Raw genomic sequence first — 22,225 nt, 5'->3', positions numbered from 1 at the left:
CAGTTCAACATCCAAATGCAGCCTTAGTTAAAGTAATTAAATAATTATTTTTAAAGATATCTAAGTTGCAAATAAGCATTGGACAATAAAATTAGTTAATATTCATTAACAAAATATAAGAATTTTAATATAGGTTATTATTAATAATAAAGTACTAAGTAACTATTAACATTATAAATATAATTATAATTAAATATAATTATAATTAATTAGTTACATAATCCACATTAAATAAATTATATAATTTCAATTTATATAAAAGAAAAGAGAAACAAAATGTTCATTGATTGAATTGGGCCGATTGAACCAACTAACGGTCTAGTCTGGTTTATAGGGGTAATCGATCTATTCAGACAATATTGGACTAAAATTTTCGGTCCATAACCCCCAGATCGGATCAATTACACTTCTAGTAAAGATTGCGTTTTATATACGTGCTTTTAAATATAATTTTCCTTTTATGGTATCCTTGGGATTAAAAAACCTTTAATAATTAACACTCCAAATTTAACGTCCACGGCAGCTTTTACACAGTTAACACTAACCATAGTCTCGACAGTCTCTCTTTCCCCAAATTCAGCAGTCGAGGTTCGACACCGTAAGCATACCTAATACCATCTCTACGTTTAAAATCCGGCCTGTAGGTGTACTTCCCTTCATATTCATATCACCATGGATGTACTTTGTCCTTAGTATCTAGGAATCCTCCTCCTAACGGTGTCTCTGAATCTTCCTGGCGCTCCTAACGCTGCTTCCATTGGTCGACACTGCTCCAATCTATGTCTTCCACCGTGGTGCCCTTTTTTCTTTCTTCAAGTTTGAATTTTTGTTCTGTTTGTTTGTTTTGTTTTTTCTTTCTTGTCACCAAGAAAATCTATGTAATTAATTTAAATTGGAATTCCAGGATAAAACAATGGGCGACAGTAAAGCCTTGGATGATAAATACAATGTCGAAGCCGCAGAAGTTCTAGCCAATGAGGCGCAGGTGTCATTCTGATACTTTCAATTCGGTTACTTTCATATTCAGCAAAAATATTTTGTTAATTTCACTTCTTTTTTTCTGGTGCTGAATGCTATTTCCATTTCAATTTACATATTGTACGCGTCTCTCTCTCTAGCATTTGCCCATTACAGAGGCTGCACCGATATACGAGCAACTTCTTACACTTTTTCCAACAGCCGTGAGTTCCTTTAACTATCTTCATTTGTGTAATTATTATCACCTCTTCTCAAGGGCTTTGTCAAGGGATTGCATTTCCCTTTTGATTTCCTTGTTATGAATTCTTAGTAGAGTGATCTCACTTGTTGAAATTTGCTTATTGCTTTTCACTTCATATGATTATGATGCCGCCATTCTAGGCAGCATGAAATTGAGTCTTACTCTCGACTTAGAGGAACTTCAGTCCTATGATCAACATGATTAAACTTGCTGGTATTAATATGGAGAAATAAGTTATAGAGCATTTTATTGTGCAAGTGGATGGCTACTTCATCCAAAGTCATTTTCAAGTTTTAATTATTCAAATGACATTGCTGCATGATGCCCTTGAAGCCTAATTATCGCTTATTGTGGACAATGCATCTAGTAATTCGCATGCTGTAATATATTTGTCAATTAAATGCCAGTTCTATGATTTTTTGAATCTTGTGCATCAAGGCACGCAGCCTGATCAACTAACTTTATTGGTCTAAAGTTTTACCAATACGTTGGAAATGGTATTTATTTCATTTTTGAGAAGTTTGGTGGTATAGACTGCTAAAGTTGTCGTACTTGGGTTCTCCTATTTTCAATAAAATTCTTATTTACTGATAAAAAAAAAGACTGCTAAAGTTATCTCCCCTTTTTCTTCAGGCAAAATATTGGAAGCAGTATGTTGAGGCACACATGGCTGTAAATAATGATGATGCTACCAAACAGATATTTAGCCGTTGCTTGCTAAACTGTCTTCAAATACCTCTTTGGTATGTTTCATGTTTTAAATTCATATACTTCTCAAAAAAATGTTCTACATTTATATGGTACTGGTTGATGAATCGTACTTGCATTGATATTGAGTTGAAATTGATAGGTGTCTTTCTTGTATATGTGTACTTGGATTGTGCCTTTTGCGCTTTTTAATGAAGTTATTATTACTTATAAAATATTGATATAGAGGTGAAACTATTATACTTTTAGTTTTAGAAATCATGTGCTGGCCACCACCCCAAATTTCCCAACCTTGAGTGGTTGCTGCGTTGTTTATCAATATCTGCTGCAAGTTGGGAACTCCAAAATGCTGTTGAATTCCAATATTGCTTCGTCATTGTTTTAATGTGTCTTGTAACTGAAGAGCAGCTTATAGTGTCTTGGAAAGTATGATGCACACAATGAACTTGTACTCGCTTTTCCCTCCTCTACTAATAAAAAAGAAAACACAAAGGAAAGTCCATTATGTGCATTAGATTCTACACATAGTGAAACGGTGAAGTGGGGAGAATTTGATGCTGGAATTTTAAGCATACGCAATTCTAAGTATTCAATTCTACACTATTTTTTTCTCTACTTCGGTCTTTACTTCCACCTGTCAATTCAACCCTGGGTTTCCTTTGTCAATCATGATTTTTTACATTCATTTTAATATTGAGAGGTATATAAGAAGATAAATAGATCAAGCTAGAAGAGGATATATCTGTAAAAGACAGGATGAAGTCTCAATGAGTAAAGCAATGATTTTATAATATTGTTCAAAAGGACATCAAATTGATGTGCTGCCTGGATCTACATCTTCAGGCATGACAATGATGGCGGCTAATCTGGTCGAATGTCGTACGCTTTTATATGGGTGACATCAATTCATTCTGTCCAAAGTTAGAATAGTTTGTAGACTCACCTTATCCTTTAAATGTAAACCTTGCGACGGCAGCTTCTTCAAATGAACTAATATTTATGCTCAATATACAACATGGCTTTATCTAAGCGTAAAGGATCCAATTGTTTTATTGTCTTATGTGTGAAGAATACTATTTGACCACTTGAGTTTAAGAGGGCTAATCCTATATATCTATTTAATCAAGAAATAGATCTCTTAGAAGTTCCGTTTCAATAAGATAATGATCTGTTGCCCTTCATTATTCTTTTGATAGCTTGTGACCTGCTTTATATGGCTTACCTCTCTTCTTAGCCCATTATATTTTATTATTTCTTATTCAGGAAGGTCATCTCTTAGTCAGGCAATATTATTCTTACTTTTGTTTAATTGTGTTGCTTATTGGTTTTGTAGGCGGTGCTACATTCGTTTCATTAAAATGGCCAATGAGTCCAAGGGGTTAGAGGGTCAAGAAGAGACTAGAAAAGCTTTTGATTTTATGCTCAACTATGTTGGTGTGTGCTCTCTCTTAAGCCTTTCAGGATTTTTTCCCCTGCAATAGCTTCACATTTGTACATCTATTGTTATTTCAAATTTGGAACAAGTTCTTTTCCCAATAGCATTCCAAGTTTCCAAAATTATAGACCAAATGTTTCACTTAGAAACTTGCCTTAGACTGTTGGTATCTTGATCACAAGTATTGTCATACCATGGCAATACATACTTGTGGTTCAAATTCTTTGGCTGTGCAAAATACAGGTAAGAATGTAATTATAGTTCCATAAACCCATTTGAGATTAAAAACATTCGAGAAGGTATTATGTGGATGTTGTTAAGGGAGAACTTGTGTGCATGAGTCCCATGTCATAGGTTCAATTCCCCCTGGGATCAAACTACGATTTAAGTGGGAGGCCATGGTGGTGGGTTGCTGTGCTTGTCTCCCTGGGGGTGGGTTTAGCTTCCATGGGTGAGTCCTAAGGGCTTTGCCGTGGGGTGGTTCCCCTGTCATAAAAAAAAAATGCTTTGAAATCTGCCGGTTCATGATTAAAGTACACAAGGTATCTCAACTTTATATCGATTACTTTCCACTCTAGGTTATTTAGGAAGCTGGTTTGCTTTGAGGACTGAGAATTCAATGATTTGATATTTTTTTTCTCTTTTTTTGATGGGAATGATTGTCCTACTTGTTATTTTTTTCATTCTTTAAATCACAGCTGAAGGGATATGAGAGAGAGGAAGTTGACAAGCTATTGGTGGAATTTCTAATCTGCTTATTTTAGGCTGTGATCTGGCATTAAATGTGACCAGCTCCACTATAGAAAGAAAAAAAAGGATAGGAAAGAGAGAAAATCTGCTAATGAGTAATAAATAAAAGAAAATAAGCTTTCTACATCTCTTGAGAAGGTAGCGAGTATTGACCATGCTAGTTACTTCTTAGACAGCCATAAATAAAAAAATATGGGTAAATTTTGTGTACAATTAGATGTATATAATTAAGATGGATTCGTCTTCTGGAAAGGCTGGATTGTGTTTGTGTTACTGATTCAGAATGATCTGATTGTGCTTATATTCGTTGAATCTGTTTCCAGGAGCAGACATAGCATCTGGGCCTATTTGGATGGAGTACATCACCTTCTTAAAGTCGTTGCCGGTATGTGGAGCTCACCATCATCTTTTACATTTTATGAGTTCACTGGGTTGAATAGAATGAACGGTAATGCTATTTGCATTTTGTTTTTGTTGTCATTTTGCATGTTAAAAGTGAGATGATCATGCAGGCTCAAAGCACTCAGGAAGAGTCACAAAGAATGACTGCTGTCAGGAAAGTGTACCAAAAAGCTATTGTTACTCCTACTCATCACATTGAACAACTTTGGAGGGACTACGAGAACTTTGAAAACTCTGTTAGCCGCCAACTGGTAACTATTTCATTCTGGATTGAAAGTGTAATCTGAAGTAGTTGGTATTACATGTACATTATTAATATGTTGCGCACATGCGTACTATTTAGTTTAGAAGGCAGTACTTTTCTAGAAACTGGCATCTTCTGACATGGTAATGTGCAGGCAAAAGGACTGTTGTCAGAATATCAGCCCAAGTTTAACAGTGCAAGGGCTGTCTACAGGGAGCGGAAGAAATATGTTGATGAAATTGATTGGAATATGCTGGCTGTACCACCATCTGGCTCTTACAAGGCAAATATCTGCTTCTTGTGCTGCATTTTGTAACTACTGACCCAAAGATAGTTTTTGTAGTGGTTGCTTTCTGTTAGTCAAACAAGCAATAAAGGTGCATGTCTGAACATTGATTTTCAGAAGCAAGCAAGCAACTTGTGACTAAAGTGTTATTTTCTCTAACATAGCTTCCTAGCGTGTGATTTTGGCTGGTTTGTGCAAAAAAGTTGGTTGTCTAAGCAAACATGCTGCAATGACTGGCCTTAATATTCGAGGGCAAGATGGTTTTGTGATTTGTAGTTTTAAGACCTGGTCATCTTGCCTGCATAAATTGGTTATGTGGAAACAATATCATACTTTTAACTTTGAGTTCCAAAAAATGGCATAAATATACTTTTGATATAGTGTTGTTTGAATGGAAATGAAGGCAATTGCAATATTTGCATTTCATTTTTAGGTTATAAGCTTTTTGACCGAAAACCTTATTTTTTCTATATAGTTATGGAAATCAGTAATTCAAAAATATCAATTTTTCCATAACTATAAAACTGAAAACATAAGGTGTTACATTGGACAACTGACCCCAACATTACTCGCCTTTTCATCCTTGGTATATTTTCTGAATTCTTGTTCTCCTGTCTCACCTTAACTAGGTGTTCTCTTTTATATACTTCTTGTGTACTTGGGTTGTACCCCTAGTACTCTTTTTTATAGAATTCTGGAATCTTTATTTACCCAAAAACTTAGTAATTTGTGGTGTTCTCACAGGAAGAAGTGCAATGGATGGGATGGAAACGGTTGTTAGCTTTTGAGAAGTAAGAAGCAGGGCAACTGTGTCCCTTTGTTCTAGCAGCATGCATTTATATTCGTCTCAGATGTGATTTCATGTTATTGTGTTTGGATTGAAAGGTCTATTTCACTTGGTCTTTGGTTTAAGCGGTAGGGGGGTTCAAATTTTGCTAGTATAAGATCTTTCAGAAATATGTATCATTCATTTCTTCTTGCTTGCTTATCAATATATATATATATATATATATATATATATATATACCATTCGGCTACTGGTGATAATTTTAAATAATGGAAGTTTTATTTACTTTCTTGTTAAAGGTTAGACATGCTCACAATGAGTTTTGAGTCCACCCTCCAACCTATTGTAATGGGGGAACGAAGTGCCGTTTGAGTTAGAGCTTAATGGTTTAAAGTTTTATGTACCATGTGACAAAGTTACCAAATGCAGAAAAGTTTCAAAATGTCTTTTGGATTAGGAAAGTTTTTATATACATGTAACCATTTTTATGCTGTGGAATATTATGCTAGAATATTGATGAACAATAGAGAAGAATCAAACTTTGGCAGATAAATTATAGTGAACGTATGTATAATTCTTGATTAAATACATTATTTTTTTTAATGGAAATCCATTGGGTGTTGTGCCCCAGATCTTCAAGTCTTTGAATAAGATCTTTAAATAGTTGAAAGAGATTGATGTAATTCTTATTGTAGAACTAAGGGCATGTTTGGGTAATGAGATGAGATTAGATGAGAATTTTGTGAATAGTAGTGAAATGGTGTAAGTTAAGATGTTTTATTGGGTTTTGGGAAAGGAGAGAGCAAAAGTTGAATAAAAATATTATAAATTTAAAATATTGTTAGAATATAATTTTTTAATATAATTTTTCTTTTGAAATTTGAAAATTTTGTATTGTTTTTTGTGTTTTGTTTGGAAGTTTGGGAAAATTGTAATGATTAGATGAAAAAGTTGGATTTGAAATTGAAAGGTGTCTGTGTTTGAGTGATGTTTGGGAAGGAAATTATGAAAAGTTTTGAGATGAGATGAGATCATCTCACTTCCCAAACAAGCCCTAAATCTTTTGGTAGCTCTGGCATGCATATTTGTTTGCTTTATGGATGTTGATTTAATTGGGAACTTCACTGAAGTTATATATTTGATCTAATTACACTTTGAATTCCAGGGGAAACCCACAGAGGATAGATAGTGCATCCTCCAACAAGCGAATTATATTCACATATGAACAGGTAATATAGTTTGTTCTCCATCATATATGAATTGAAGCTTTGTTTTTTCTTTCTTTGATAACATAAAGGCCAAGCACGACTCTTGCAATATATAAAACAAGAAAAAATATAAGTTGCAACTAATATGTTGCACACTTGCCTAAATTCTCTAAAACTAGTAAATCTGCTTGATTATATAAAATGCTTATAAGGATACAGTGTTTGGTTACATTACTTTGTCTTGATTTTTGTGAGATCGAAAAGGAAAGTTTGAGTTATGACCTATAAAAAAAAAGGAAAGTTTTAGTTATGCTTTTCCTTCTATAAAAATGATTGGTTTTACTTATGAAAAAAATAAAAATAATTGGTTTTGTTTGATCCTAATCAGATGTTTGCAATCTCACTCTTGCTACAAATCAAAATGTTTCTCCATTTTCATAAACAAGATTGCCCTTTGCTTCAGTTTTAGTATACTCATTACATTGTGCTGTTATTCAGTGTCTGATGTATCTGTACCATTATCCTGACATCTGGTATGACTATGCGACATGGCATGCAAAAAGTGGTTCAGTAGATACTGCAGTCAAAGTATTTCAGCGAGCTTTGAAGGCTCTTCCTGGTAAATTCATTTATTGTTTTGTGTCTTTTACTCAATTAGGTTCTTTTTTATTCTTCAATAATGCTCACTTCTCTTCTTAACTCTTTGTATATAGCTTGATTCTTGGTATGTAGGGTTTTGTTATTCTGATATAAATTTCAGTTTTATCTATGCTTTTTTTCTGGTATACCTTGTATTTCACATGACCTGGGTATGCATGCTTATCTTTTACCCATATTATTATTATTTTTTTCATTTGTTTTTTTTTTTTTTTGCCTCACAGACTCAGAAATGCTAAGGTATGCATATGCAGAGTTGGAGGAATCTCGTGGAGCAATTCAGGTACAGTGTCTGGCATATTTTCCACTTGCTCAATTCCCCAGTTCTTGGTCTTTGAACTTCACTCTGCTTTATTGCAGTCTGCAAAGAAAATATATGAGAGCCTTTTAGGGGATGATGTTAACACAACGACGCTTGCACATATTCAAGTAAGTGACTTTGAATTGTTTAGTGTACTTTTCGCTTTAGAGTAAGTAGCATGGTTGACACTGGTCTTGAGAGAGGGAGATGTTTCTCTAGGTCTCTATGAGGTAGGTCAAGACTAAAAGGAGTCTCATGATCTTTGGTTCTGAAAATCATGTGGTGAGTCTGCATGCTGGTACAAGAGAAGTGAGAAGCTTCATGCTCTTGTGCTGCACACTAGGGTCAGTTCAAAGCCAATCCTTATGTACATATGATTTTTCTTAGTTGAAATCAAACCAAATAGCATTTTGTTTGTAGATAATGAAATTTTGATAAAGTGAATGCCCAAAGGAAAGGTAGAGAAAGATGTTATTTTTGAAAAAGAAAAGCTGTATGGCTTAGCATGAAGTGAAATAAGTTAGAAAGTCAAGAAGGAAAACGTTATACAATCTAGGTTAACACATGGGACTCCTCAAGCCAATAGGAAAGAAGGGATGATAAAGAATTTCTCTTGGAACTGGCCTTGCAGAATACAACTTCTCTTTCTTCATTTCTTAGTTGGTTGGGATATTCTATTAATGTGATGGACGTCAAGTTTTATTTTTTCCACAATGTTTTGTTTGATTGAAAATAGATTTGATAAAATGCATATTCCACGGCTAGTCCATAAATGTTTCTGACAGTGATGTTATTTTTGTCTCATGCTGCAGTTTATTCGCTTTCTAAGAAGGACTGAGGGTGTTGAAGCAGCTCGCAAGTACTTTTTAGATGCTCGGAAATCCCCAAATTGCACATACCACGTATATGTTGCTTATGCAATGATGGCCTTTTGTCTTGACAAGGATCGAGAGGTCCTCCTTTTCTTTTTAATTTAAATTTTCATGTTTGGGCTTGTCTTCCAACTTAATGGTACTTTATATTGGTGACATGGTTATAGATTCTACAAAACCAACAAGATTATTGTTTTTTTAGATGATTATTGCCATTAATTGCTTTCCTCTGCCCTTTGTCCCCCCTTTCTCTTCCCACTTTCTTGGATGCACCTATATTTGTTTCTGACCTAAACATTCTCCAAGTATGAGGAGTTCAGCAACTAATTAAAGTTGATTCTCTACTTTCTGATGGTTTGTTAGGTATGTTTTATAAAGGCTAAACACATACAAGTCATTGTTCTATTTTCCACACCATGCAGATTGCACATAATGTTTTTGAAGCGGGATTGAAACGGTTTATGCATGAGCCTCTATACATTCTTGAGTGAGTTCATATATCTCTTAAAGCAGAAATTATTCATGTTACGGTGCTGTGGTGATGTGCCCATGATATATTCTACCAGCACTTAGTGAGATCATCTTGTCTTATTCATAATGTAGAGATCATGTTAACTTATTCATAAGGATACTGATACTCAGACTAATGTTCTGTACCGATATTGTGACCGAATTGATTTTTTCTTTTCAATTTTCTTTTCACTTTTTGAATTATTTTAATGAAAAATCAGTTATAAAAATAATTTTTTATTCATAGAAAATTAAAAAAATAAAAGAAAAAATCATTCAGTCACAATTCTGGTCACTTTGTTAGTCCAAGTATCATTGTCCTATTCATAATATAGCTTCTAAATATAAGTTATTAATTTCCTAAATGTCACAGATATGCAGATTTTTTGACACGCTTGAATGATGATAGAAATATCCGGGCCTTATTTGAGCGGGCACTGAGTTCACTCCCACCAGAGGAATCTCTTGAGGTAGGCTCACACACACTCATGTCCATACCTATATTATCTTATTTTATTTCTTGTATTTATCACTTAACTAAAGCAAATTTATTATTGGCCTTTAACAGAGGTACAGATTATGGCCAGTACCTTTAAGTTCTTTATGCGTTTTGTGTAAGAGAGGAGTGATAATAATTTCTAAACCTATACCATCTCTTTTTGTTCATATCTAATTTCCATTATTGCTTTATTGGGAGAATCTACATGGTTTTCATGTATCCTATTTTTGTAGGTTTGGAAACGATTTGCCCAATTTGAGCAAACTTACGGAGATCTGGCAAGCATGTTGAAGGTAGTTATTGTTGTCCTCTTTCTATGAATTTACTCTTGCAATTCACAACTAAGAACAACAAGCCGAGTCATCATCTGGAATGAGAGTTTTTCAGCTTACATATATCCTCCATCTTTTTTTTTTTTTTTTTTTTATAATTTAATGAAATAATTCGAGATTCCTTTTCAGTGTAACCTTTAGAATTTTTAAAGTAAATGCTTTTGCACAGGTTAGTTACTATGTTGCTATACCATCTCTTATTCAGCTGACACTTCATATTTGTTTTATGTTGCTTAAACAGATGAATGGACATAGTGTCTCGTCTCCATTTCTGTGTGGTGCGATGCTATGCAATTAGCATGGATCACATGGTTGGTTTTGTTGTTTTGTTCTTGATCACCTTTAGCAAGTATATTCTTCCAGCAAGAATATTCTGCTGGAACATTGACTTCATAAGTTTCATTAATTTATGAAGTCAATGTTCCTCTCTCCTCCTAAAATTTTCTCTCTGTACACATGAGCATTTTTCTTCTTCGTGCTGCGTCTTGTAATGTTTCTCCTCGTTGATGGTGCTATGATAACTGGATTTTGAGTTATTGTGGTGGTTAAGATGGGTTGTCTTGTAGAGGTGCTGATTGAATCCAGATGTTTTATTTTGTCAAAGGCTGGGGGTGGACTGCTGCGAGTCACCGAGAGAAACTGGAAGACAGAACATGCAGTTTTGCTGGGTCCATCTTCAATGCAGTGGCTTGGGAAGGTGTTAAAGGAGTGCATGAGAGGAGGAAGAAAGGAGGTGTATTTAGCAACTAGAGAAGGATATTGTAGTTTTATTGCTCAGCGTTGCTCAATTGCAAAGGGAGATATCTTGAGGTTGCTGAGTATAACCAGGTGGGAGGAGGAATGTCTTATGCATTCCAGAAGGTGAGAATGGTTGGGGGTGGAGGAAGATGCGAGAGGTGCTGTTAGAGTCGAGAAAGGAGGTACATGGTGGAGGTCAGTCGAGTGTTGTCAAGGGGGCGATGAGGCACCAGACACGGTCGTATAAGGAGGCACTCTCTACGACGATGCTGAACGTGGTGAGGAAAGGTGATGGTTGTGTGATGGGCTTTGTCAGGGGACATGGGCGTCGCGAAGCTCCGTTGAAGCCGTATGGTGCGTTGAGCCACTCCCATAGTAGAAGTTCAGTGGCATGTCAGGAGGCATGGGAGGTCTGTAAGATGTTGTTGGAGGTGCAGGGGCAATTACGGCTTCTGCAGAAGGATATGGCTGAAATCCTTGATGTTGTCAGTCTGTTTAAGGTAAGGGATGAAAAAGGGGACTTAAAAGGAAAACAGAAGGCAATGGGTGATGGGTTTAGGAAAGCCAGAGTGAGGCCCAACAGAAAGTTAAAATTGGTAAGGGACGGGCTGTATGGCGTAAGATGGGTGGGCCTACTTGGACTAAGGCCAAGCAGAAGGGGTCGAGGGGTTCGGGCCCTTGTGATGGGGCTGGGCCATCTAAGCCCAGGGCCCATTGTAATGGGCCTGGGATCGGGGCGAGCTTTTCTCAGCCCATGGCAATTTCACGCTGCATCGAGACCCCTAGCCCAGTGTGTCCCGCCGAGTGACATAGTCTCGACTTCGTGCCGGATAGCTTGCCGTCGGCGGAGGATTAGGTGGAGGTTGCATAGATGTCGCCAGTGGAGGTGATGGAGGTCGCCGATGATGTTCCGCCGGTGTACTGTGTGCAAAAGGTGTTGGTGGAGTTCGGATCGCACTTCTCTCCCCCGAAGGAAGCTCAGACGTCGCTGATGATTGGAGGAGATGTGGTTTTGGCTCCGGCGAACCTGTCTGTCAAACTGTATGAGGATTTCGAGTTGGCTGAGGAGGATGAAGATTCGGTCGACCTTATGCATTCGGTGGAGGATGAATTTTTTCTCCCTGAGGCTTGCGATCAGGTGGGCTTGGATGAGATTTTGGTGGGTGAAGAGTTTCAGAATTTTTAGATTAATAGGAGGGGGGGTTCCTATTCCATTAAACTATTGTTATCTAAACCAAGCCTTAGATTGGGTTATAAATAAGGTGAAAGAGATCCAACATTATGTGGGGATTGATTGTGAGGGGTATGAAGAGCAGTTAATAGCATTGTTAACTGCTATGGAAGATGGACATCAACAAAAAAGGAAGGGGGACTCGAAGAAAATTCGGGAGCTTAAAAAATTGGCGTGGTCGATGAATTCAGAGGGTAGCTCTAGTAGGAATAGGGTAAAAGGGAAGGGGCTGGCTGTTCCCAAATAAAGCCTAAGATTGTGTCTTGGAATGTGCGTGGGCTCAACGAGGTAGATAAGCGCCACCGGGTTCGGCACTTGCTTTGTGAGCGGAAAGCGGACATTGTTTGTTTACAGGAGACAAAGCTGAAGATGATAAATAGGAAGATTGTGCGAAGTTTATGGAGCGGTATTCATGTGGATTGGATATACTTGGCCTCTATAGAGGCATTGGGAGGAATTGTGGTGATGTGGGATAGGCGAGTGGTGGAGAAAGTGGAGGAATATATAGGGAGATATATGATAGCGTGCTCTTTTAAAAGTGTGTCCGACGCTTTATTATGGCCTTTTGCAGGTGTGTATGGACCAAATCTAGACATTGGCAGAAGATTATTATGGGATGAACTAGCAGGGGTATATAGTTGGTGGGATCTTCCTTGGTGTATTGGGGGTGATTTCAATGTTGTGAGATTCCAAAGTGAAAGCTTCGGAAGAAGAAGATTGAGGCCTGCAAGCATGGAGTGCTCAGAGTGTATCTTTGACTTGAATTTGATAGATCTTCCTCTCGTAGGGGGCCACCCCACATGGTCAAATAACTAGACTTGGTCTCGCTTGGATTGCTTTTTAATTTCACCTGAGTGGGAAAGCCATTTTTTGGAAGTATGGCAAAAGCGTTTGGTACGCTTAAATTCGGATCATTGGCCTGTTTTGCTGGATTGCAGAGGCATTCATAGTGGTAGACGATACTTTAAGTTCGAGAATATGTGGCTGAAATCAGAAGGTTTTGTGGAGAGGGTTAAAAAATGGTGGATTTCTTATCAATTCAATAGTACACCTAGTTTCATTTTTGCGAACAAACTAAAAGCCTTAAAAAGAGACTTGAAGGAGTGGAATAAACAATCTTTTGGAAATGTAAGGGAGAATAAAAAGATCAAGTGGATGGAATTTCAGGAATTAGAAAGACTCCAAGAAGGGAGGCCACTTATTAAGGAGGAGCAATCGCAAAGAACTGTGTTGGTCGCAGATCTTGAGAGGATTATTTTACAAGAAGAAATGTCATGGCGACAAAAGTCAAGAGCACTATGGTTAAGGAAAGGGGATTGGAGTTTAAAGTTCTTTCATCGAATTGCAAACTCGCATAGAAGAAACAATAACATTGAGGTACTGAAAATTAAGGGGGGTGGAGTGTAGAGAAGAGAAGGTTATTAAAGATCATGTTGTTGATTTCTTTCAGAAGCTCCTTACTGAGCAGGTGGGGTGGAGGCCTACTCTTGATGGGTTGGTATTTAACACTATTGAGATGGGGGTTGTAGCTAGGATGGAAATGGCTTTTGAGGAGGAAGAGGTGTATGATGTAGTAAGGAATATGGTAAAAGATAAGGCTCCCAGACCTGATGGTTTCTCTATGGGCTTTTTCCAAGAATGTTGGGAGGTGATAAAAGAAGATTTTTTGAAGGTGTTTCGGGAGTTGTACTCGGTTGAAAATTTTGAGAAAAGTCTTAACACCACTTTTCTTGCATTAATACCTAAAAAGGTGGGGGCTATTGAGATCATGGATTATCGGTCTATTAGCTTAGTGAATAGAGTCTACAAGATTATTTCTAAAGTGCTTGCTAATCTATTAAGTGTGGTGTTGGGATAGATTGTAACTAAGCCTCAAAACTCATTTGTAAAGGGTAGATAGATTCTTGATGCGGTTCTAATTGCCAATAAATGTCTAGATAGTAGAGTGAAGGCTGGGAGTTTAGGGATTATGTGCAAGTTAGATATGGAAAAGGCGTATGATCATGTTAATTGGGATTTTCTTCTATATCTACTGGGTAGGTGTGGTTTCGGGGAGAGGTGGAGGTCCTGGATCAGCTAGTGTATTTCCACGGCAAGATTCTTTGTGTTGATCAATGGCAGCCCAGAGGGTTATTTTCCGAGTTCTCGTGGTTTGAGACAAGGGGATCCGTTATCTCCTCTACTTTTTGTTATTGTTATGGAGGCACTAAGCAGGATGATCTCGGCTTTGTTGGCTAATGGTTTTGTAAGTGGTTTTTAGATTGGATCCCTGAGTAAGGGTATTACTACTGTTTCTCATTTGTTGTTTGCAGATGATATGCTTATTATGTGTGAGGCCAATCAAGATTAGTTGCGTGCTGTGAAGGCGTTGCTTCTTTGTTTTGAAGTTGTGTTTGGCTTAAAAGTGAACTATGATAAATCCAAGTTGGTGCCGATTGGGGGAGTCCAGAATGTCTGAGAGTTGGCTGGGATATTGGGTTGTAAGATAGCTTCTCTTCCTATGACGTACCTGGGACTCCCGTTGGTTTTAAATTCGAGGACGTGCTCGATTTGGGTTATGGTGATTGAAAAAATAGAGAGGAGATTGGCAGGATGGAAGAGAATGTACTTGTTGAAAGGGGGCCGGATTACGTTGATCAAAAGTACACTTTCTAATCTATCCACCTATTTCTTATCCTTATTCCCTATACCGGCAAGTGTGACCGGTCGACTTAAGAAGCTACAGAGAGATTTTCTGTGAGGTGGTTTAGGAGAAGAATTTAAATTTTATTTAGTCAAGTGGGAGATGGTTTTGCCGTCCTATCTCTAATGGCGGGTTGGGTATTACGAATTTAAGGTTGTTTAATCGGGCGTTACTTGGAAAATGGTTGTGGCGATATATTAAGGAACCAGAAGCCTTATGGAAAGCTGTGATCGAGAACAAATATGGTAGTTTAAGGGAGGGTTGGTGTACTAGAGAAGTTAGAGGCGCCTATGGAGTGGGGCTATGGAAACATATAAGAAGAGGGTGGGAGGCCTTCTATCATCATACTCAGTTTCAGTTGGGTATAGGGTCCAAGATCAGATTTTGGAAGGATGCTTGGTGTGGCAACAGTGCTCTTCAAGATTTGTTTCCTATTCTTTTCCTGATCGCAAGTGACAAAGATGCCACAGCGGCGGAGGTTATGGGAATCTCGGGTGGGAGTACACACTAGAATTTCAATTTCAACCAGGCGACACAAGACTGGGAGGAGGGGAGTTTTGTAGATTTGTATAGTCTGTTGTATTCTTGTCGTCCGAATATCTAGCATGAAGATGGTTTGTGGTGGACTCTTGCCGGGAGAGGGGTATTCACAGTTCGTTCCTTTTATAAGGTTCTCACACAAGAACCTGAGATATAGTTTCCTTGGAGAAGGTTTTGGAAGAACAAGGCTCCACCCAAAGCTTCTTTCTTTGTGTGGACAGCTTCCTTAGGCAAGATTCTCACTACGGATAATCTGAGAAAGAGGAGGATAATCATTACAGACTGGTGCTGCATGTGTAAAAGTGGGGGTGAGTCGGTGAATCATCTATTTTTACATTGTGAGATTGCTAGGTCTCTCTGGCATGAGGTGTTTAAAAGAATGGATCTGGCGTGGGTGATGCCAGTAATTGTGGTGGAAATATTGGCGTGCTAGACCTCCATTCGAGGTGTGCAACAGATAAAAGCGGTTTGGAAAATGATTCCGATTTGTATCATGTGGTGCGTGGCAGGAACGCAATGAGCGGACATTTGAAGACAAAGAGATCTATGGTGGAGCTTAAACTTTTCTTTTTTAGGACTCTTTGTACTTGGGCAATTGCTGTGGACTTTAATGGCATGAACCTTCATGATTTCTTAGTTTCTAATGCACCTATGTAGATAGGGTATAATGACTTCTGTAATTGGCAGTTGTTGCCCATTCTTGAATTAATAATACTTGTTTACTTATTAAAAAAAAAAAAGTTTCATTAACTATCATGCAATAATAATCTCCACAAATATGAAAAGATACCTTTATATCGAAAGCACCAATAATAGCTTTGACTTGCAACCAAAAAGCAATTAAAAGTCTCTCTTTGCTTGTGTTTTCAACTGAGATGGAATATCTTCAGAGATTTAAATTTATTTTATTATTTATAATATCAGAAACTTTGGCATCAAGTAAGCGTTGTTTGTGCTTAATTCTCTAGTTGTTTCACTTGCACTTGTATGCTTTATTGGAGGCCCTTGTGCTATATTGCCATAGTCGGAACAACTTCAAAGCTATCATCATAATTGCAACTATTGCTTTTATGCTTGAATTTATTAGTTGTATGCAAACTTATTTAAATAATTTTTGAGGAGTTGGTTCTTTGTATGTGATTTTAATGCTTTGAAAAGTTATATTGCCGAAGGCACTGGAGTGCCCTGGTCAAGCTTAAATTATTCTGGTTGTAAAGAACCTCACGCAATATGTTATTGTTATTATATCTTAGAAGTAGTGCCTATATTGTCCTTTCCTTGCTGGAGTGCGCTAGCACATATCTTGCTTGCTGAAGAACACCGGAGAATCTCATTGACTGAAAATTTTGCCCCTTGTTAATGTCATGTAGGTTGAACAAAGAAGGAAAGAAGCTCTTTCTAGAACAGGGGAAGAAGGAGCATCAGCATTAGTGGGATCGTTGCAAGATGTTGTCTCACGTTACAGTTTCATGGATCTTTGGCCATGCTCTTCTAAAGATTTGGATCATTTGGCACGGCAAGAGGTACATCGGATTAGAATGTTTTGTTGTTCATATGATTGTGATTATTGGCAGTAAGAAAATCGTTTATTACCAATCGTCCTTACCTAATATCATCCTGATACATGTTTGTCGTTTATTTCTGATCTTGACATAATGTAAGAGAAAGTTTTATGAGATTGGTAAGCCTGCAATTTTGAAGACTCAAATGTGCCCTGGAAAAAGTTTGAGAATCCTTTTGAACTTTTCTTAGCAAAGCCTTGATCTTTGGGTCTGACTAAAGAAGAAAAAAAACTTTGGGTCCGTGACTTTGCATTTATTATAACGTAATTTATGTGAAAGTGGGTTCCTTGGAAATAAATATATGTAAATATGTGGGGTAAAAAGATAGAGAAAGGCTGAATTACATAGATTGGGAGCTACCAATTTAGCATTTACGCTTTCTGTTTTATGGGGCAAGGGAAAAATATTTTATACTTTACAATTTAATGCCTTTTTTTTTCCATAGAGCTGGGTCTAACATATGTTGAGATATACTGATCAGAAAAACATGTGAGGCCTATGCATTGTTGCCCCAGACCAGATGCATGTGCTCGTTTATGAAGCATAGCTCTCCACCACAATTATAAGGGGACACAATAACAGAGAACAATGTAACAGAGAACAATGTATTCTAACTGTGTAGAGTTTCTGCAATCATTTTTTGTTTATGTCTTTTATCTACAGATAATTCCAAGACCTGTTTTTTCCCCCTCTTTTCAGTGGCTTGCTAAAAATATGGATAGGAAGGTTGAGAAGTTGGCTCTGCCTAATGGACCTGGGTCTGTAGGTACTGATATCATTTTATTCTTATAATTTATTTTATTATCATCACTTGGTTCACCTCACCATTCTTGCAGATAAGGATTATGCGGGCCTGATAAGCAATTCAACTGTGTCTGCAAAGGTTGTTAATCCTGATGTTTCTAAGATGGTGATTTATGACCCAAGACAAAAATCTGGTATGTGATTCTTTTTCTTGATTAAAGATTTAGCTTTATTTTTCTTAATTTTTTTAATGTGGCACTGGCACTTTACCCGACAATCATAGAATTGAACACTACAGTATGATGCCCAATTGCCAATAAAGCTGATACTATTTTCTAGTACAAAACAAAATTTTTTTCCTGTGCATTAAAGATATACCGAACCATTGAAAAAATGATCCAATTCAAGCACATGGTTTCGCAAAGTATTCCCAAAATATTACGAGGAAGGGTGTGGATGTTTGATGATAATTATTTCTATGGGGGATGATATCTTCAAAATCTCTAGAATAAATAAGGCAGATTGCATGTCACAGCCACCTAAGTGGTGATAAACTGCTGAAACTGAAAAAGGAAACAATTCATTGATAAATAATTAGTCGAAGGTGAACGATATTTTCTAAGTTTTCTTTGGAAACATGAATCCCTCGTAATGTGCCTTTTGTTTTCTTCCCTCTTAGTGCTATATTAACTTAAAAAGAAAAAGGGGAAAGGGAAAAGGATTGACCTGGTCATTTTTTGTGATAATGATTTTACAGTGAGTATTTCACATTATTGCATCATGTGGATTTACTACTTGATGGCTGATCTTATTGACTGTAGGGATAGAGACTCTTCCAAGCACAACATCATCTGGAGTTCCTGCTGCATATAGCAACTTATCAAATCCAGCTGCTGCAATAGTGGGTGGTGGGATGACCAATGCATTTGATGAAATACTGAAAGCAACACCACCTGCATTGGTAGCATTTCTAGCAAGCTTGCCTGTTGTTGAGGGTAACTTCCAAACTTTGATTCCTGTTTTATGTAATTATTATCAATGCCAAGATGATAATTCATATATTTTCTTACTGTTCTAACTTTGAACTCTCTGTGAGAACACCCAATTTGATTGCTCAAACCAGAGTGAAACGTGTAGTCCTGCCTGTCGGTATGATGGAACAGTTTCCTTTGTTGCCTGTCTGCTTTGTCTATGGGCTATCTCTGTTGAGATATAGGGAAAGGTTTAATAATTTTGTTGAAAATACATTTTTTTTTCTTGTTGGAAGAGCAGTATTTGAATTGTACAACACAACACTTTTGATGCCTCGTTCAATGTGCTATGCTACGCAAATATTCAGCATCAAATTCTCTTGACATGGTTATTTATTATTTTTCTTGTAAAATGTGGTAAAAGTGTAATGTGTCTATGATGGCTTTGACAGACTTATATTATGTGATCAAAACTTTTGAAATGCAATGTAGGTAAAAGTAGGTAAAAAAATCAATGAATAAAAAAAAATCATATATTTTCTTATTACCATGTGTACTTGGGCTATTAATTACTTGGGCCCCGTTTGGTTGTTAAACTCATCTGAGTTTAACTCAGTTTAGTCTATTTTAAGCTAAGTCTAACATCCAAACACCCAACTCTCAAATTACTAAACTCATCTCAACTCAAAACCTCTTTATACATGGGACCCACGACCTTTTTCAATTCAACATTTCTTTACACGTGGGACCCACAGCCTTTTTCAACTTCCCATAAATACATATAAACTCATCTTAACATCCAAACCCATTTAAACTCATCTTAGGTGGACCCCACAAAACTCACTCTACTATCTCAACTCACTACTATTCATAAAGAACTCAACTCAGCTTAACTTAGTTCAACATCCAAACGCAGCCTTGGTTTAATAAAATCTCATTTTACTTACAAAAAAATTTGCTTATTACCATATATACGCGCACTGAAATATTATATTCAATATTAATGTGCTGCCATGTTTCTTGCATCAACAAGATGAACCACTACTAATCTATTTGATTAATGGGTAGAAAAGTACTCTTGGGTTTATGGTTGTAAGTTGTAAAGTTATCATTAGGGCTGTTCATAAGGATGTTCCAAACTTTGTTATAAACTTCTAATGCAGGAGACACCACAAACACACCCCCCCCCCCCCCCCTCCTTGCATTGAAGTCCTCTTCAATTCTTCTAATTTAATCTGCATTGAAATCCTCCTTTTGCACAAACTTGGGTTTCTTAAAGCTGAATTTACTTGATTTTAATTTATGGTACTGACGGATTATGAATCACTTGCACTGCTGCTGGATGAAATTTGCTTTCTTTGAGAATTTCAGGCCCAACACCGGATGTGGATGTTGTATTATCTATTTGCTTGCAGAGTGATATACCAGCAGGGCAGACTGGCAAGTTAGGCACTTCCTCAGTGCAATTGTCAGGTGGTTCTGCCCCTACCACAAGTGTCCTCTCTGGTTCCAGCAAGTCCCATCCCATCCCAAGTGCCGCATCTTTTAAAACAACTAGGGACAGACAAGCAGGGAAAAGGAAAGACCTAGACAGTATGTGTAACTCCCTTCTTTGTGACTCTTTTATGTTATTCTATGCTATTGTACACATTAAGTACCTCCCTTCTAAAAAGTATTCCTCGCATGTTAGAGATCAATTTTGATTCTTTAGAAGAAATTTAACTAAGATGCTCCCATATATTGCTTTATATTCGTTGCACACGTTACAGATCAATTCAATGCTTATTTATACTACTTGAAGATATCTCAGACGTGATACAGTTTTGACTTCAGTGGATTAAAAGAAATTTATCTAGAATGCTCTGATGTGGCGCCTTATGCTAGAATTGATTATCTGGGTATAAGTTTTGGGAAAATTCACTTTTGACCTTTAATTACCAAACGTTTTACATTTTGTGCCCCAAACTGTCGTAATTGGTACATTGCACCCTCCAATCACCAAAAATTGAAATAACACTTTCATCTAATTTTTCCCGTTAAGATTGGTGAAAATGGGTGATGTAGCAGAGTCTTGTGGTTGGATATTTGTAGAGGGTGCACATTGTAACCTTTTGATAGTTTGGGAATGTAATGTGTCAGTTTTGGTAGTTGGTACACAAAATGTAAACATTTGGTAATTGGAGGGAGCAAAGTGTGTTTTTCCCGTAAGTTTCCCTATTCAGTCTACCTATTGAGTAGAGTTATACCAGTTTATTGTTGGATAAGTCTAAAAGTTCCTCAATTGCTAGGGCGGTCGATGGGGCAGGGTCTGAGCCTGGATTTGTTGTTTGTGATCAGGTCCCAACCTGGGGCCAAGGCTCATGCTCAAAACATTTCACTCCCGCCTCATGCCCACCATATGCCATTTCATAACAATGAGAATGATGTCAATTAATCGAGTTCCTAAACATTCAAAGCATTTTACTAATGCTACACATGTGACCATTTAAGGACAAGAAGACGATGAAACTGCCACTGTCCAAAGCCAGCCACTACCTAGAGATGTTTTCAGGATACGGCAGATCCAGAAATCTCGAGGAGGTACGACTACAATAGCTCGAGGAGTTACCACTTCACAAACAGGATCAGCTTCATATGGAAGTGCACTTTCTGGAGATTTGTCTGGTAGCACTGGCTGATTAGCTTTCCATTACTTTTTCTTTTCCTCTATTTATTCCTTTCCCTATTTTTGTAGATTGTAGATGAAATTTTTTCTTTACTTTTCCAATTAATAGTCTTTCATTCTTAAGCTTGTAAATTTATTCACATGCTATTAAATCATTGTCATTAATATTAGCCAATTTTTCACGCTAACTCGCACGTTCATATGTAGTCATGTGAATAACCTTTTGATATACATCTCTGATGAGGAAACGACAGAACATTTCATTACATAGGAACACTCCAGTCTCCATATGTAATTCCTATGGTTCCCACAGCTTTCCAGCTTAGCCATTATTCTACGGATGAAAATGTAGTTAGCTTTGAATAATTTTGACATGAAACTATGACCGACTTGTGCACTTGGGAATAGGCATATGATGTTTGTTGACGAGTTGAAAAACTCCTGGCCTGTTTTGTAGTGGTAATAGTGGAGAATGCCAGGTTCTATCCAAACGACTTAAACTTGAATGTGGGTTTCGATCGGAAAAGTTGTGTATTATTTAGTAGCAATGTTATGTGGGTCTTCAATCCTAATATTCGACTTGGGCAAGTCAAATCTATTGCCATATCTCGACGTAAACCCCTCAACAAAACGTTACAAAAGTACACTCTTCAATCTCAACTGCTGGAGTTATGATGTGTATAACTTGGCAAGTTGGCCTTTTCCATTCGGAAAGAATCCTCCATATATGAATTGCATAAGTTTTGTTATTTACATGTACAAGTTTCAAATAAAACAAGTCGTGTGCAGTTTTTTTATAAAAAAGTGGACCTTATTTTAAAAAAAATATATAAAAAAAAAAACTTACTTTTTTAGTGGGACTCACGTTTTTACAAAAGGTC

The 22,225-nt window shown here is 37.1% G+C and overlaps 1 protein-coding gene across 6 annotated transcripts; it reads left to right on the top strand.

Moving 5' to 3' along the window:
* The first annotated feature begins 508 nt into the window (after positions 1-508).
* LOC121244528 (cleavage stimulation factor subunit 77) lies at positions 509-21,532 on the top strand. 6 transcript variants are annotated; one of them, XM_041142637.1, is made up of 23 exons: positions 509-791; positions 905-985; positions 1,119-1,181; positions 1,853-1,962; positions 3,261-3,361; positions 4,436-4,497; positions 4,625-4,765; positions 4,913-5,041; positions 5,789-5,835; positions 6,997-7,060; positions 7,538-7,658; positions 7,921-7,979; positions 8,057-8,125; positions 8,810-8,950; positions 9,292-9,356; positions 9,753-9,849; positions 10,112-10,171; positions 16,773-16,925; positions 17,628-17,730; positions 17,801-17,902; positions 18,530-18,703; positions 20,051-20,272; positions 21,170-21,532. In XM_041142637.1, the coding sequence occupies exons 1-23, from the start codon at positions 780-782 to the stop codon at positions 21,355-21,357; spliced, it is 2,364 nt and encodes a 787-aa protein (XP_040998571.1). In that variant the 5' UTR covers positions 509-779; the 3' UTR covers positions 21,358-21,532. The 6 variants fall into 6 exon arrangements, with proteins under 6 accessions (XP_040998571.1, XP_040998575.1, XP_040998574.1 ...); XM_041142641.1 differs by having other exon boundaries at positions 509-794; positions 17,664-17,730; positions 17,807-17,902; XM_041142640.1 differs by having other exon boundaries at positions 509-794; positions 17,664-17,730.
* The last annotated feature ends 693 nt before the right edge of the window (positions 21,533-22,225 follow it).

This window comes from Juglans microcarpa x Juglans regia, chromosome 8S, assembly GCF_004785595.1.
Source record: "Juglans microcarpa x Juglans regia isolate MS1-56 chromosome 8S, Jm3101_v1.0, whole genome shotgun sequence".
Lineage (NCBI taxonomy): Eukaryota > Viridiplantae > Streptophyta > Magnoliopsida > Fagales > Juglandaceae > Juglans > Juglans microcarpa x Juglans regia.
The sequence above is the reverse complement of the archived record's forward strand: the minus strand, read 5'-3'. Positions and strand labels throughout refer to the sequence as shown.

Coding starts and splice junctions, on each gene's coding strand:
- LOC121244528 (XM_041142636.1), top strand. Junction 8,126..8,809: donor CGACGCTTGCACATATTCAA/GTAAGTGACTTT, acceptor CTCATGCTGCAG/TTTATTCGCTTTCTAAGAAG. Junction 8,951..9,291: donor GTCTTGACAAGGATCGAGAG/GTCCTCCTTTTC, acceptor CACACCATGCAG/ATTGCACATAATGTTTTTGA.